This window comes from Tupaia chinensis, unplaced genomic scaffold (genome assembly GCF_000334495.1).
Source record: "Tupaia chinensis unplaced genomic scaffold, TupChi_1.0 Scaffold142846_1, whole genome shotgun sequence".
Lineage (NCBI taxonomy): Eukaryota > Metazoa > Chordata > Mammalia > Scandentia > Tupaiidae > Tupaia > Tupaia belangeri.
This window is the reverse complement of record NW_006202691.1, coordinates 1,762,698-1,779,397: the sequence shown is the minus strand read 5'-3', so window position 1 is coordinate 1,779,397 and position 16,700 is coordinate 1,762,698. Positions and strand designations below refer to the sequence as shown.

The window sequence follows — 16,700 nt, the reverse complement described above, 5'->3', positions numbered from 1 at the left end:
CCTATCCTGAGCTCAGGGATTCAGGCAGTGTGGTCAGGGAAGTAAGGATGGGGCAGACAGCCCACAGCCGGTGGTGCACACGCGCAGGCACAGATACACACATGTCACACACAGCACAAACATATGTGCATGCAGAGGACCACCTCCCAAGGCCAGTGATGGAACATGAAGTGAGACCCAGGCTTGGTCCCTGGTCCATGAGTCTGGAAAGTCCTAACATGGCTGCACCTGGCTCTGAAGAGGACCATGCCTGGATTCCTTGAAGTGACTGCCTGGATTTTTTAATTTTTCAAATTTTTGCTAGAGGGTGCATGCACTCACTGGAGAGAGACAGAGAAAGAGAAAGTAAGAAAGCATCTCCCATGGGGCAGATGGGCCCACCACAATCCCTTCTCCATTTTTCCCTCTTCTCAGGAGTCTGGGCACCTGTGCACATGAGTCCGGCATGTTTTTCAAACTGTTGTTTCCAGGACTTGAACCATGCAGTCATTCATGTTGGACTCAGCTGCCACAACCCCAGTGCTGCTGGCTGGCTCAGACTGGCTGGAGTTTAATTGCTGCTAAGTGACCCCTTTGATGAAGGCTTTGGGATAGAACTCAATCCTTACATCCAGTGATGAAGGAGGCTCCGCCCAGGCCCTCAGAGAAGCCTTCATCTTAGGACATGCCCAACATCCTCTCCTACAACCACTACAATTCTGACATTTTGGATGTGTAAGTGCTTCATCTCTAGCACACTCAACACTGGCAAAGAAACCCAACAATAGTGGTTATTGTGTCATCCAGACCCAGGATCCTTCCAGCTTTCTGGTTCACCCTCTCCAGGGAGTGGCCCTGACCTTTGTGGTCTGAAGTGGGATAGGTGCTCAGGGTCAGATCATCATGCCCACATTCAACTCACAGGGAGGACTGAGGGAGGGGAGGAGAGCATAGCCTATTCCTATAAGGAGACTTCCTAGGAGTTTCACACCAGGAGTAATTTTTATACTTCACAGTCAGTATATAGGTTTTTATTATCTAGAGTGGATGCCAGCTCTAAACAACAGGTACATCTGAATCTGTGCATGTAGCTGTCAGCCCTGAACATATCTTTCCACTTAACACATTGGCCAATCTTAGTCACATGACCACACCTAGCTGCAAGGAATGCTGGGAAAACTATTCAAGACTTGCTCATTACACAACGTGAAAGGGAATGGTGAACCTGAGAGTACTGATATTAAGGTAGATACAGTTTTGGAATCTCCAAATAAGCTGATCATAGAGATTAGTACTTGTCAGGGCAAATCTTCAATGTGGATGAAACCTCCCTATTCTGAAAACTTACACCAGAAAGAACTTTCATCCATTAAGAGGCCAAGTCAATGCCAGGTCCCAAGGCATTTAAAGACAGGATAACAATCTTGCTTGGGAGCAAAGCTACAGGCTGCTTACCAATGAAAACCCTTTGTGATCTGGCACAGCGAGAACTCTAGGGCCTTCAGGCATATCAATGAACACACACTGCTAGTGTACGGCTGGGACAGTGACCCAGCTCCTCTTCCAAGATGCCCTCCTGGACCTCTGTGCCAGTGAAATGGGAAAGCACTATTTGGAGAATAAAAAAGCTTTCTGCTTAATGTTGAAATGGTCCCTCACAGCCTCTTTTTATTGGTTTCCTTTACCCCAATATTAAAGTGGTGCTTCTCCCTCTAAATACCACTTCTTTGATCCAACTAATGGGTCAGTGAGTTTGTCATGGCCCCTAAGTATACAAAATCCACCACTAATGTGACACATGCATGATGCCCCCTTACATCTCCACAGTAGAGACAAAGGGACAAGGATGGCTAGATCTGAGGTTCCTCTAGCTTTCTCACTCAGGATCCAAACCTGTAGGTGCCAGGTGCCAGGACTTGTCTGAGCAGAGCCAACCCTGAGCAACACTGCAGAAGGCCCCTTTCTGCTCTCTCCCACCTTCATTCCCTGGGCATCCCCGCTCAACTTCTGTTCCTCTTTCCCATGGCAAAACACAAATGGAAAGTTTTTCCAATTTGGCTAATCATCCCTCGTATCTGGGGTGCATGTGAAAACACAGATCACTGAGCCCTGTTCCTGGGAGAGTGACTGAAGGGTCTAGGCCCAGGACTCTGCACTTTTAACTATTCCCTTGGTGATTCTATAGGGCAGCTTAGTTTAAGAAATATTGGTATAGGACAATGAGTAAGGGCTTTATAGTCAGAGTTCAAATCTAACTTCTGCCACGGTGGTGTTGGGATATTACTAAGGTTCTCTGAGTCTCAATTTGGCCGCTTGTAAAATATGACAATTAAATGAAATAATGTATTTAAAGATCCTGGAATCAAAGTTGACAGATGATAAGGGCTCAATAAATATTCATTCCTACTAAGTCCCACATCACGAAGAGGTATAATGAATTAACAGGACAGCTGCAGGTTACTCTTCCAGAGAGATCAATGTTTAAAGGAGGAAGGTTGATGTGTTAAGACCAGAAACTAATTCTTTAGTGTAGAGCTTTGTTGGAATATTGGTGGCAGGGAGGACAAGAAAGGTCTCCCTAGCCTCTGCAAATTGAACTGATAGGATTTCCTATCTCAGTAGAAAACACTTCCTTTTCCTTCTTGCCAATAATCCTTTGCTTCCCCCTCTGGCTGATTCTGTCATGCCCAAACTACTGGTTAATCTTAGTTCAAATCTGGTAAAAAGCAGCCCATAGAGGAGCAATTGACTGTCATGATCACAGTGTGGACCTTCTGTGATACTCAGCTCTGATTGGCTTGGGACAGGGATGATGGGCTACAGTGATGAGCTGTAAATTACTCATGTTGGCTTTGGTAGGCTTTTATAATGACTGTGGCTATGCTCTGTGTCCTCCAAATTTATAGTCCCTCACCTACAGGATGAAACTTCAGGTAGAAGTGTTTCTCAGGTGAATAGGACTCTTGTTGGCATGACTTCTGAAAGGGTTTTGCCAGGCATTTAATAACAACAAAAGTAGTTTTGTCTACTATGGTGTTCAGTAGGCAGTATGCGGTCAACAAATATTTGTTGGTTACTTCATTGGTTTTATATTTTTGTTTACCTGATTTCTCTAAAATCTTTGGAAATAAAGTTCTGGGTTATAAGGGAGGCATGGGGTGGGGGAGGTATGGGGTTGAACATGATAGCATTAGATAATATTCACAACTTTTGTATTTCAGCTGTATTGTGTGACCATATGGCTTAGTGACAGAGGATGGTCTTTGTGGTTTGACATTGTTGGTTTCAGATCTTGCCTCTACCATGCTGTCAGTGAGGATAAGCCCTCCATGGCTTAACACAATGAAGATACATTTCATCCAAGTCACAGTCCAGTGCATGTGGCAGAGGGTAAGGTGAAGGATGCTTTGTTTCATGTAGTCATTCAGGTACCCAAGTTCCTTCTGTCTTCATCGCATGACTTCATGGTACCTGGGGTTATCCAGACAGTGATGTGGAAAGGAGGAGTGGAGGAACATCTTCAAGGTCTGGGCCAGGCCTGGAAGTGACACACACACATACACCAAATAAATAAATAAATAAATAAATAAATAAATAAATAAATAGAAAGATAGATAAATGAATAAATCACTTCTGTCTCTTTCATTGGCCCAAATTGAGTCACATGGTCTTCCTAAATGCAAGAGGTCTAGGAAAATGTGGCTTAGCATGTGCCTAGAAAGAACATGGATACTAATGAGCATTAGAAGGTTCTGCCACCACAATTCACCAGCTTTGGGCAAATGGCCGTAACTATAGCCTTGGTGTCCTCATCCATACAGTGGGAACAACACATATCTAGCAGCACTTGTGGGATTTAAAGGAGATAATATAAATTATGTACTTGATACACAGTGCACCCTGAATCTTGGGGGAGTTTATCTTAGGGTCTTTTCACAGCATGTGTTAAGGGTTTGCTGGAATATCCCCTTTATAGCCAGGAGTAGCTGTTCTCTAGTTACATGGAGGAAAGTACCAGAAGAAAATGACTTCCATGGTAGTACAATCATTTGTGCTAGTGTAAGTAAAAACTTTCTGATGAAACTCATAGACTGTCAGGAAGACTTTGGAAGAACCTTCCTTTCTCTTGAAATCTTTAAGAAAAGGTCCATTTCTTATTGTTTAGTGTCAAAAGAATGGCCATTTTCCTCTCTCTTGTCCTTTCTGGAGGTGGTCCTTTTCACCCTCCTGCATGAAATGAGGTGTTGAAGGCTTTGCGCCTGACCTGACCTGCTCCAGAACTCTCCATTCTGAGACCTTTTGTTATAGGAAATGCCCAGACTGCCCAGCTCCCTGGGCTGGTTTCAGAACATTCTGTTTGCTTGACCAGCCTTACCCAGCGAGGTCCATGTACAAGAGAGTCCATGTAGGAAATGCAAGAGGCGGGGAGAGTAGCAAATGTCATTGTGGAAGTGGGGTGTAAATAAAATGCCCTGTTTCAAAGAGGCGGTAACAGCGGGGTGCTCTGCTCTCTCCTGTGTACGCTGTTGAGTGGCTTGTCCAGTGCAAGGAGCTGAACCAAAGCTCGCAGTCAGGAGAGGAGAAGGGGAGAGGTTTAGCGGGGAATGGTGACTTAAAGACTGACATGAAACTCAGACTGCCTTTCTTCCTCTCTATGACTTCTAGCTACATCCCTCCTCCACCCCTGCCCGAAAACCACTCTATTTTAAAATTTCTCTTGGGAAGTAGATTCCAAAATTTCCCTAAGTCTTCCTACCAAGGAACCTCTGATTTCCAGTAAATCCAGGGTCACAATCTTTTAAATTTTATTTGCATCTAGTTTGCATAAATTAGCATACAACCACACCCTGGACTCTGAATCAAAGCAAGCCAGGGCATGAAGGCAAATAGGCTCCCGCTTTTGTGCTCTGGGGAAGCAGCAGAGGAAGACAGTCTTAGCCCCAGAGATGGCCGCAGCCTGGGCCAGTCGAGCTGTCTTCCAGAGGATCTTCTGTTTTCTAGACCCTGAAGCCTCATCCGCAATGTACTGGAGTTGAGGGAGAGAAATTAGAGCCCTGTGGTATTTGGTAGGACGAGAGTTGGGGTGAGCAGGAGTCCTCAGATCTGGGTAGATGCCAGAATGCACCAGACGCAAGAATGGGAGTAAAGACAATGCTGGGAGAAAGGGAGCAAGCTGGGGACCGGGCCGGGGCCAAAGGAAAAGCAAGGGTACGGAGAGCTCCAGGTGGCGAGAGCGGTGGATAAGGAGAGGACAGTGGTGGACACGCACTGCGTGGCTAGTGGAGAATAGACTGTGGACGTGGTAACCTAGAAAGTCAGAGATCAGAATTGGAGAGCGTGTGCACAGGCGGTTTCCCTAGGGGCCCTTCCTACCCTCCCCTGCACCCCAGGGAGGTGCACAGACGCGAGTTTCTTGATGGGGCCTGGAAAATCATCCCTTGGATATGTCTGAGGTGTCAGGAAGTGCAAGCCAAAGATTTTAAAGTGACTCCAGGCGCGAGCGATGTCTGTAAGATGGGACTCCAGGTTTCTTTCCAGAAGGAACAAGCCAGGCTGCCTGCGCATACAACCCATTCTTCCAGCGACCATGACATACCTGTGCCTGAGGGAAAGGCAATGTTCATGGCAGAAACCAAGTGACCTTCCCATGGGGGTGGGGGGGGTGGGGTGGTGGTGGTTCTCGGCACCCAGTGCTCGAAGCCAGGGAAGGTATTGCCTGCTGATGGTAGGCCAGCCACGCCACAGGCCACACTCTTCTCGGAGTCAGCTGTGGGTAGGCTCAGGAGTGTGGGTTCCAGATATGGCCCTTTGGGCTTTAATCCTGGTCTCCCCTACTGGGGGCCTAAGGTAAGTTCTTCTTCTACCTCATGGTGCCTCTGCTATTCATCTGTAAAGTGGTAATAGCAATATCTACTTTATAGAGTTATGGAGAAGGAACTAAACATGGCAGTCACTGGGGAGCTCTTAGCCCAGTGACTGGCAGACGAGACCACTCAATGAATACCATGACAGCCACATGCCACAGCATCCAATAAGATGCAATAAAAAGATTTCAGGGCTTGGAGAGGCACGCAGGGTGGGCTCCTAGTACTCGGCTCTGGGCCCAGTGTGGCAGCTGCTCAAGTCATTGCAATCAAAGCAGCAGGCAGTGTGGACGAGGCCAGGCACAGGTGATGGCTAACCACAGGTTGGGAAATGGCACTTTTCACTGAAGAAGGGTCTTCTGGTTTAATGATTTTTCTTCCCTTTTAAAATTTGCCTTTATTTTCTTTTCTCCCTACCAGGAAAGGAACATAAGGAAAGGAATTTCCCCTTTCTTTGTTTGCCAGGAAGGAGGGACCCGAGTAAGAAGAAATGCATGTGGGTTCACCAGTGGTGTGGTGGTTAAGGCACTGGATCCCCCATGGCTGACTCCGCAGTTTCGAGTCACAGACCCAGTGTTTGAAAAACAGGCTGGATGTGTGTGTGTGAGCCCAAAATTCTGAGAGGAGAATGGAGGAGGAGGGATTGCAGCATGGTCATTCCCCCGGGAATCATTTCTCACTTTCTCTTTCTACCTCTCTCTCTGGTGAGTGTACACGTCCTATAGTAAACTACCAAAAAAAATTAAAAATGTTCGGTGAGGCTCATTCTCCACACCATTGCCTGGTCAGGTCCCGGAGCAACGTGCCACATTTCATGTTGACTACAGCCTGGCTGTGCCCCCAACATCCAGCCAGTCACTCGTGCTGTGGAATGTCTGCTTGGGAGCCCTGCTCTGGGTCCTGGCTTCCTCCCATTTGGAGTTGTTATCAAAGGAAACAGACTTTAATGGAACAGAGTTACTGTCGCTTGGGTCTGACCATAGAGTTGTGTCTTTGGCATTTATCATCTCAAATTGATTCTCAGCCCAGCTTCGGTCGCTATCAGCTAAAGCCACCATTTCTGGATGTCCTGAACATTTCAAAACAGGTCTGTGGGCTGGTGATTGATGTTAGAGTACAGAGAACCCCTGGACCTCAGGATTGAAAAGGGGCAGTAGCTGGGTCTGGGGTGCAGTGGGTGGTTGGAGGGGCTAGCTGCTCTGATTCCAACTTGCTCCATCCACAAGCTCCCACCGATCTCCGAAGACTGGGACTGGGATCAGGGCTGGACAGGCCTTCCGGGGCAAGAGGCCTACTAGCACTGGTTTTGCTCCTTGACCTAGAGGCCTGCATACATTGAAACTGTGAGATAGTGGGGTTGGCAGGTGGCATGGTGGTTAAGGGCACTGGACTCCCACATGGCTGACCACAGTTCGGGTTCCGGACCTGGCAACTTGCTCTCTCTCTCTCTCTCTCTCTTTTTCTCACTCTGTCCCTCTCTGGTCAAATTAAAATAAATAAGTAAATAAATAATTCTTTAATTTTTTTTTTTTAACATTGTGAGAGGGACCAGCAGTTGGCATAATGGCTAGGTCACTGGACTCCCATGTAGTCGACCATGGTTCAAGTCCCAGACCCGGTGGCTTACTCACACCGAGTGCATCTGCATGCATGCCCAAGATCCTGAGAGGAGAATGGAGGAGAAGGGATTGCAGCATGGGGGCTGATTTCTCACTTTCTGTCTCTCTGTTTCTCTTTCTGGTGTGTGCACGTGCCCTATAGCAAAAACCTCTCAAAAAAAAAAAAAGTGAGCTAATGAACATGAAACAGAAACAAGTGGTTTTTGTTCCAGGCAGTCAGAAATGGAAAGGAAGTTGTTGACATTCCTTGGGTCCCACCATAGGCTGTTTTGTGCTGTGCTAGCCAGAACTCTGCTACTTACTTGAAGTAGGACCTTGGGAAAGCCCCTTTTCTAGGCCTCAGCTTCCTCATATGTAAAGTGCATCTCGGATTAGTCAAGATTCTTCCAGGCCCGACATGCTGTCATCTGGGTATTCCAACAATCTCTCACCTAAATGCCCGTCTGCAGTAGAATGAATAAGAGTGAAGGATAGACGCACGGTAGAATGCTGCGGAGCAATGAGAGTGAATGAACTAGTGCCAGAAAAAGAAACCAAAAAAGACACATCTTGTAATGTTGAGGGAGAGAAAATAAAGTAAAAAAAGGGGCATAGAGGCCGGCTATGGTCGCTTAGCCGAAGGCAACATTGCTTGGTGCTGAACCACTGGGAAGGTCCTAGGTTTGCATTCTTTTTTATTTTTTAAAATTTATTTTATTTATTATTATTACTATTTTTTTTTTCAATTTTGCTACAGGGCCTGTGCACTCACCAGAGAGAGAGAGAATGAGAAAGAAAGTGAGAAAGCAAGCTACCAGGTCCGGAATTTGAACTGTGGGCAGCCATGTGGGAGTCCAGCACTTTAACCACCATAGCACGTGTCAGACCCCTAGGTTTGCATTCTGAGATCTCCCTGTGTACACAGGGTGCACGCTTGTGACCCTGACTGGCTGAGGTTGGATTACGGCAAGAAAATTCCTCGGGAGTACTTCTCTCTCTCTCTCATTCATTAAGAAGTAAATAAATAAACTTAATAAAGCCGTAGAGGCCCAGCCACAGTGGTGTGCAGACAAGGCCACTGCTCAGGAGACCTGAGCCAACCCGAATGTGTCGGGTGCAGCTGTGTGCACGTGTGAGTCTAGTAATTGGGAGGCTGGGGCAGGAGAACTGTGACTTATGAGACTCTGTCAAAGTACCTGTCTCTGTCCCTCCCTCCCTCCCGATCTATTTCTCTCTCTCTCATAAAGAAAGAAAGTGGACACTATGGGACCGCATTTATATAAAGTTGAAAAGGAAGCAAAAGTAATCAATGATGTTAGGAGTTAGGATAGTGGTGGCCCTTGGGGTGGTGGCTGGGACAGAATGTGAGAGGGGTTTCTGGGGGATGTGGTGCTGTCTGATCCTTTACCCAGGTGCTATTAAATAGTCATAAGGGCTACTCACTTTGTGAAATGCCATTGACATACTTACGGCATATGTGCTTTTTTTAAGTGTATGTTATACTTCAGACAGAAACATTTGAAAACAGAAGGAAGGGGGCCAACAGATGGCATATTGGTTATGGCACTGGACTTTCACGTGGCCCACTGTGTTTTGAGTTCCAGACCCAACGGTTTGAAAATCACACTGGGCACGTGTGCGTGCATGTCCAAGATCCCAGGAGGAAAATGGAGGAGAAGGGATTGTGGCATGGACATTGCCCCTGGGGGGTGGTGATTTCTCAGTGTCTCTGTATCTTTCTCTGGTGAGTGCACACACCCCAAAGCCAAAGCCTCTAAAAAACAACAGAAAAAAAAGAAAAAGAAGAAGAAAAAGAAGGAAGGACATGGGCTCACAGCAGAGAATAGGTCTTTATTAAAATTTGCCGGAGGGTGTGGGCACTCAGAGGGAAAGCCGGATGGTGTGTGCACGCAGACAGAAAGAGAAAGCACTCCCCAGTGGAGTGTAGTCACACTTCGATGTCTTCTCCATTTTCCCATCATGTTGAGATTTGGGGCACGCATATACACGTGCCCAGTGTGTTTTGAGACTACTGGATCTGGGATTTGAACTGCAAAGTTGGCCATGTGGGATCCAGCTCCCTTAACCCCCAGACCACAGGGCCAGCTGAGAATAACAAACCTTTACAACACGAATTTAGCTTTATGAAAAACTTACATTTTGTCCATGTTTTCCTCATTTCTTCTTGAGCCACTATGGATTGCTTTACAGCAGGGCTCTGAAACTATGATGACGTCAGTGAGGACATGAGGTGGTGGGGTAGGCCCAGATGAAGCTGTGAGGCCCAGCCCAGTTCACCCAGGAAAGTGCTCCTCAGCTGCCCCTTGCTGCTGCACTCCCAGTTCACACTCCTGAGTGGCAAGGACATGTGTGTATTTCTAGAAAGGTGCTTCCCGACATTTGCAGGGCACAACATGCTGGAAAGTGACAACACTGGAGTGGCACACTAGGCTGGGACTTCCGGCAGCCAGTGCCGACTGGCCTTGCCCTCCAGCCAGCTGCTGCAGGATGAGGGTCTCAATACCTCAGCACACTTGGGGGGAAGCTCTCGCTTAGGGAATGTGGGAAGACAGGGGCCTGCATATCACACTTCACGTTCTAGACTGAGACTGGGCAAGGGTCTGGGCTGCTTTTTCTCTTCAGCTCCTGGAGGGCCCAGCTGTGCACAGCCTCACCCCTGCATTGTAGGTCCTGTTTACAGTAATGAGGATTGGGGGCCCAGGGGAGTTACATGGCATTCTGGGACTGTTCTCTGTGCCATGGCCTCATCTCTCCTTCCAGCCTCATTTTCTGTCACACCACACCTCCCTCTCCATTACTCACAAGCCCCGTCTCCGAGTACATCCTACGTGACACCCTGGGCACACTGCACTTGTCATCTAAGAATGAGTCCAAATCTCCCCAGCCCCTCTTTCACTTCCAGCCTGTAGCCTCTGCCAGGAGGCTCAGCCTGCCATCTCTCTGCTCAGACCTCTCCTCCTCTATGAGCTGCATTTATGCACTGCCCAAGAGCTGCCACCATGCTGTGGTTTGCATTGCTGGAGTGTGTGTGTGTGTGTGTGTGTGTGTGTGTGTGTGAGAGAGAGAGAGAGAGAGAGAGAGAGAGAGAGAGGGAGAGAGAGACTATTTTCAGTCTCTGATTTCCCATCTTGCCCAGTTTAGGAACTCAACAATTGCTCTGCAAATGACTTCCAGGCTGCAGAAGAAGCCCGACACTGACTCCACTTCCACCTCTATTCTCCACGGTCCCTCACTGGCCTCCTGAGTCGGCATCTCCTCCTTTCAGGAGACCTGTCTTGTAACCATTACACTCTGTTCCCCCACTGCCAAGGACTAGAGTCATGCCAACTGAATGAGACACACCTTCTTGATCAGCTCGCCCCGCTGGCCACCACATGATGCAGGAGTGGCCGCCCCCTGAGGGACTTGGCTGATTACCAGTGAATTTGTTTTCAGCTACTTGTGGCGTGATAATGGGAAAGGGGGTTCAAATTAGTCTTAGCCCTGGCTTCCCTCACGCAAGCACCAACCTGCAGTAACAGCACATGGCCCCAAGGGGCTCTACTGGGCAACTCTTGTGCCCAGAGAGGAGAGCAGAGCAGGAGGACCTCCTACCCAGCTCCTGGCAGCAGAAAAAGGAATAGCCTAGGGGTCTCTCCTCTGAGAGATCTCTGATGCTGAGGTCCCACAGCCCCCTTGGCCACTTTGTTCTAGTGTCTTACCCCTTAGCTTCCTGGAAGCTGTTGTTTTTCCCAGGGCCCTCTCTTCTTGCCGGCTCCCTTAAAGAATAACTGTAGCCATAGTGGGAAGACGCATCCACGTCTGTTAGTCCTACCTCCTTTAGAGGAGGTGACCCTAAACACTGAGCTCCCTGTCTGCTTCACTGCTTCAATATCTGGCTCTGCCCATTTTTGTCTTCTACTGTCACTGGGGTTCCAGCTCCCACCTCTGGCTAGGATTAGTGCAGTGGCTTCCTGATCCCCTCTCCAGGCAGCCCCCTGCCCCTCAGCTCCCCAGTCTGAAGTCAGAGAGATCTTACTCCCTTCAGGCAGCAGCCTCCAGAGACTCCCAAAGGCCTGTACAGTCCCACTGCACCCCCACACACATTTGAAGCCTCTGTACTTTGTACACATTCCTTTCCTGGCTTGATCCTCTATCACCACCTCTCCTCCGACTCCTCCTCCAACCCTTACTCCTGCTCTCCCTTCTCTGCAAAGGGCAGAGCCCTATTTAAACTTTAAAACTGTCTGTTCCTCAGTGAAGCCTTTCCTGATCCAGGCCCCAGAATCCTCCAAGCAGCTCTTGTCCCCTGAATATGCATCTCTCAAAGTATCTGTCACTCGATTTGGAATTGTAATAATCATTTGCACACCTGCCTTGTCTCCGGCAATGGCCTTGTACCTCCAGACGGGCCCCGAGTCCAGAACAGAGTAGGTGCTACATGAAGGGTGTTGCCCTGGAGTTGCTCCCTCTCTGCACCATCACCTCCCCCCTGGAGAAGTTCTTCAGATGCTCTGAGCTCTAGATTGCTGGCCTGGAAAATGAAGGGGAGTGAGAATCAGAAGAGAGAATGTATATTAAAGAACTTCATCAATGGGACCCAGCCCTAATTGTGATTTGGATGCTGGAACTTGGCAAACTGAGGACATATGGAAGGCATGGGTTTAATTCCCCACCCATCCTAAAAAGTCAGCCATGGTGGTGTGTTCCTGAAGTCCCCATTACTTAGGAGACTAAATGAAGATTGTGATGCAGGGAGACTGTCAAAAAAAATAACACCACACATACATACACATGTACATGCACACACACCAACACACACACACACACAACTTTATAAGTGACTAAGTGCTTTACAAATGTTTTTATTGCATTTTCTTTTTCCAGTCTTGTTGCTATGGTTTGGCTATGGTTTGCCCCCCAAAGTTTCATGCACTGGAAGCTTGGTCACCGATGTAATGGTGTTCCGAGATGGCAGAATTGCTAGGAGGTGGGGCTTAGCGGGCACTGCTTGGACGTGAGGGCACTGTTATCATGAATAGATTAATGCCATCTGGTGGGAGGGAGGGAGAATAGAGTAATCGTTCTTTTCCTTTATTTCTTATAAAAATGTCATTTAAAATCTGAATCTTTTTTTTTCTTAAGATTTTTGCTATAGGGCATGTGCAAGGCGTTACTTCCTGCAAGAGTAGCTTGTCGTAAAAGTAACATGGCTATCTGCAGATCACTCTCGCTGTACGTGTCTGCACTCCATTCTGGTTTTTTTTGGGGGGTTTTTTTGGAGAGGTTTTTGCTATAGGGCGCGTGTGCTCACCAGACAGAGACAGAGAAACAGAAAGCGAGAAATCACCCCCCGGGGGGATGGCTACGCCGCAATCCCTTCTCCTCCATTCCCCTCCTGGGATCTTGGGCATGCACGCACATGCGCCCAGTGTGAGTTTTAAGCCACTGGGTCCGGGACTCGAACCGTGGTCGACTACATGGGAGTCCAGCAACATTACGCTAACTGCTGGCCCCTGCACTCCATTCTGTTTTTGTTGGCCATTTTGTGATGCAGCAGAGGCCAGCTAGACGCTGGCCCCATGCCTTTGGACTTACGAGTCACTGGATTCATGGGCCGAATAAGCCTTTATTCTTTATAAATCACACAGTTTCAGGTATTTCTGTTTAGCAACACAATAATGGACTAAAAATGAGTGTTTACCATACTTGCCTGTGTGGAAATCATGAAGTTAAAGGAATATGATGTGATTTTTGTGTCATTTTCCCTCCCCTTGAGTCAAGGGAGAAGCTGGCCAAGAGTAAACTATTAATTCACCTCCATGCAAGCCCCCAAATCTTCTCTGGAGCTCTGGGTTAATGATTCTTACATTGCTTTCCTCATGGGGTCAAGTCGTATCTAATCTTTGGCATGTTCTCTCCTTTTGTAGAATAACTTGACTCACTCCAACAATTCCTTATCCTGGGGTCAGGAACCTTTCTGGCAGGAGGAAACGGTGGATGCGCGTAGGTCTTGGCCCTCTTCCTTTTTCCACAGTGTTTCCACTCCTGCCCCCGATTCCCTCTACAATAGAAGATAGAGGAGACCTCTCCCACCTAATTATGAAGTCTGTGACCGTCCTCAAAAGAGCTTTAAGGTCCCTGCCTAGACGGTACAGTCAGTACTGAATTTCAATGCAGGAAGCCACATGGCAGACCACAGGTCTAGATGGGGGTCAGCCTAAAAATATGCCATGTGCATGCATGCCCAGGATCCCGGCGAGCTAGATGGCTGGGGGAAGGGGAGCAAGGCTTGATGAGACCCTGCCAAGACCTTGTTGAGAGAGCTTCCCTCTCTGTCTCTTGCAGGCACATGTATTCTTTCTCATGAATAAAGCAAAAGAAAAAGTAGCTTTACAAATTTACTTGCGATTCAAGCAACCAAGAGGCCATGATCTAACTCATAACCTCCTCCTGTGAGGTTTCAGGGTTTGTTTTCAAAATCCCAGAAGAAAGTTCCTGAAGAGTTGGTATGGAGAAATCATTCGGGGCCAGGCTTTTAAGAGTTTAATTAGTGGCTGGGGGAGGATTAGGCTGCAGAGAGGTGCAGTTTCACTCAGGAGTGGTCCCTGGTGAGGAGTGAGCCTGGAATTCCAGCCCGGAGGTCTGTTTATGGCTATAGTGTGGCCAGGCAGAGGCTGGGCTTAGAAGCCTGGGAGCCAGATGTAGCTAAGGGGTGGTCTGCATGCTCTGTAGATAAGGCAGCGAGGGGCTGTGAGCTCACCAAAGTTGGAAAATCGATGACAGCGACTTCTTACCAGGAGCCTTCCCAGAACCACCTCCACTCTCAATCCAGCAAGTTTGGTGCTGACCTCTGTAGTGTTTCAGAACCTGGTGGCCAGGACCTGCTTAAGTCCCAGGGTCTTGTGGCGTCCTCGGACTTGGACTTGGTCACTCTGCTTTCTCCCCATGACTCAGGACTTTGCATAAAGAAGTGGACTGGTGGACTCTTTGCGAAGATCCCTCTCCATGACTACAGAAAGTTACCTTCTTAAGCCTCAGTGTCCTCATCTGTAAAATAGCACTATCATTCTTTTCCTAGACGTCTTATAATAACGCCATTTAAAATCGTAATCTTTTTTTTTCTTAAGATTTTTGCTATAGGGCGTGTGCACTCACCAGAGAGACAGAAAGTGAGAACTCACCCCCCATGGGGGATGGCCATGAATCCTTTCTTCATTCTCCTCTCAGGGTTTTGAGCACGCATGCACACATGTCTGGAATGAGTTTTAATCCAGGTTTGGGCCTCATACCACGGTTGACTACATGGGAGACCAGTGACGTAACTACTATACCATCTGCTGGCCCCTAAAATCTGAATCTAGCAAACTAACACTGCTAAAAGTAGTTCCATCCTCTCGTTCTCCTCTCTTGCCTTTCTGTCCTAGAGAAACGAGGCATTTACTGCCTCCTCAGTTTTCTCCACTGTTTCACCAAACATGTCCGCCATGGTATTTGACCTTGTTTTTGAACTGCTCTAGAGGTGAGAGTATCTACCGTCATTTATTTAGATAAGGTTTTCCTGTTGTGATCCTCCTGCCTCAGCCTGCCCATACACCGGGACTCCAGTGTGCACCTGGACAGGGAATCAAACCAGAGCCGGCCACAGCCTGTAGAGCACAGCGTCTTAGCAGCGCACACCACCGCACTGTAACTGTCTTTAAAAACATATGTGCAAAACGTATCTATGTCATACGTGTAGCTGCCAGTTATTGCTCCCTGGCGAATATCCCAGGCTGTTTATATTCCACTGTATTGTCAGTTCTGCGGGTGAGAACTTGGACTGTATTAGCGTTTTACTACAAATATTCCCATGACTGTCTCCTTGGACATGAGGGTTTCTCTGGGGTATGCATCCAGGAGTGGAATTTGTTAAGTCTAGGTGATGGTCCTCCCTTTTCTCATTGGCGACCAATGCTGGTGCTCCCCCACCTTCCTGCCCTGAAGAGTCCGCGGGGATGAGAGCCCTGTTCTTGCCTGGTCTGTGGACCTTCAGCGGGAGGACAGGCTTATAGAGAGGTCAGGGAGACGGAGGTGGAGATTCTCAGCCTATAATCTTTCAGTCACAGCCCCGGGAACCAGAGCCAGGAATGGGTTGGCTCTGCTAAGCAGGGGTGTGAGGTAGGGTGTCCCTTGACACATCCCGGGGTCTCAGGCTGAGGCACAGCTGACATCACAGACTCCATGGTGACGTCACTACCAGGCATGGGACTTGGGAATTCAGACAACACAGATCGTTCTCAGATTCCACGGCTCTTTATTTAAACCACAGTAGCTTTGCAGCTTCTGGCTCTGCGTCCTATCTAATGGGATTCCAAGGTCACTGTCTCTATGATCTCAGATGTCACCGAACTGACCATCTCCAGCCCCTGGTCACCCTCCACCGTCTCCACGATGGCCTCCATGTTACTCTTCTCTACCGTCTTGGCCACGACATCCACATCTCTGCCACGAGCAGAGGTCACCGTTTTTGTAGTGAGGTTGGCTCTGACGTTCCTCAAGAAAGAGCTGATCCTGCTGAGCCTCTTGCTGGAGGAGCCCGAACTGGCCGTGGACAGGCTCCTCCCGAATTTCTGAGAGGCCCTGGACTCCTTGGAGATGGGAGTGCGGCTCACACCCTTGTGCACCATCCTCTGCTTGCTGCCCTCGGCGCTGCCGTGGCCTTTGCCCTTTTTGTCATCTCGGAAACTTCTGCGGCTGGATGCTTTCCGGGATACCTTGTCGCCCCCTGTCTTGCGATGACTATCCCCTGGTCTGCGGTGATGGGAACTCCGGCCAGTGGCCGCCCTGCCCTTTTCCCGTCTCTCCCTCCTCTCCCTGCGCTCCTTGCGTGGTTCAGCACCGGCCGAAGCTCGCTGCTTTCTCCTCTGCTCACCTGGCGACGTAGCCGCGAGAGGTTCCGGGGTGGCCGCCTCTGCCACCGGGTCTCCAACAGTCTGGCTGGACAGTTCTCCTGCCACCACCAGCGGCACACTCCTGCTGCCCTCTGGGGTGAGGCTGGGGGACACGCTGGGAACAGACTCCGAGGTCTTACTGGCTGTACCTGCCACGGCCACCGTCAGGCTCCTGGGGTTCGTGCTTAGGGCGCCTGCAATGGCCACACTGCTCTTGCTCTTCCCGGCGGCCCTGGAGGCCACTCCCGCTAGCGCTGCGCTCCCCTGGCCAGGGCCTGCAGACTTGGTGGCCGCCACGCTCAGGGCACCTGCGACCGAGCCTGTGG

General features: G+C 48.8%; 1 protein-coding gene across 1 annotated transcript in view; it reads right to left on the bottom strand.

Annotated features, from left to right (window-relative positions):
* Positions 1–15,720: 15,720 nt before the first annotated feature.
* Positions 15,721–16,700, bottom strand: part of GARIN4 (golgi associated RAB2 interactor family member 4) — a 3,717-nt gene continuing 2,737 nt past the window's right edge. The window contains exon 2 of the mRNA XM_006163713.3: positions 15,721–16,700. Within this exon, the coding sequence (XP_006163775.1) occupies positions 15,784–16,700 (917 nt within the window). The 3' untranslated portion in view covers positions 15,721–15,783.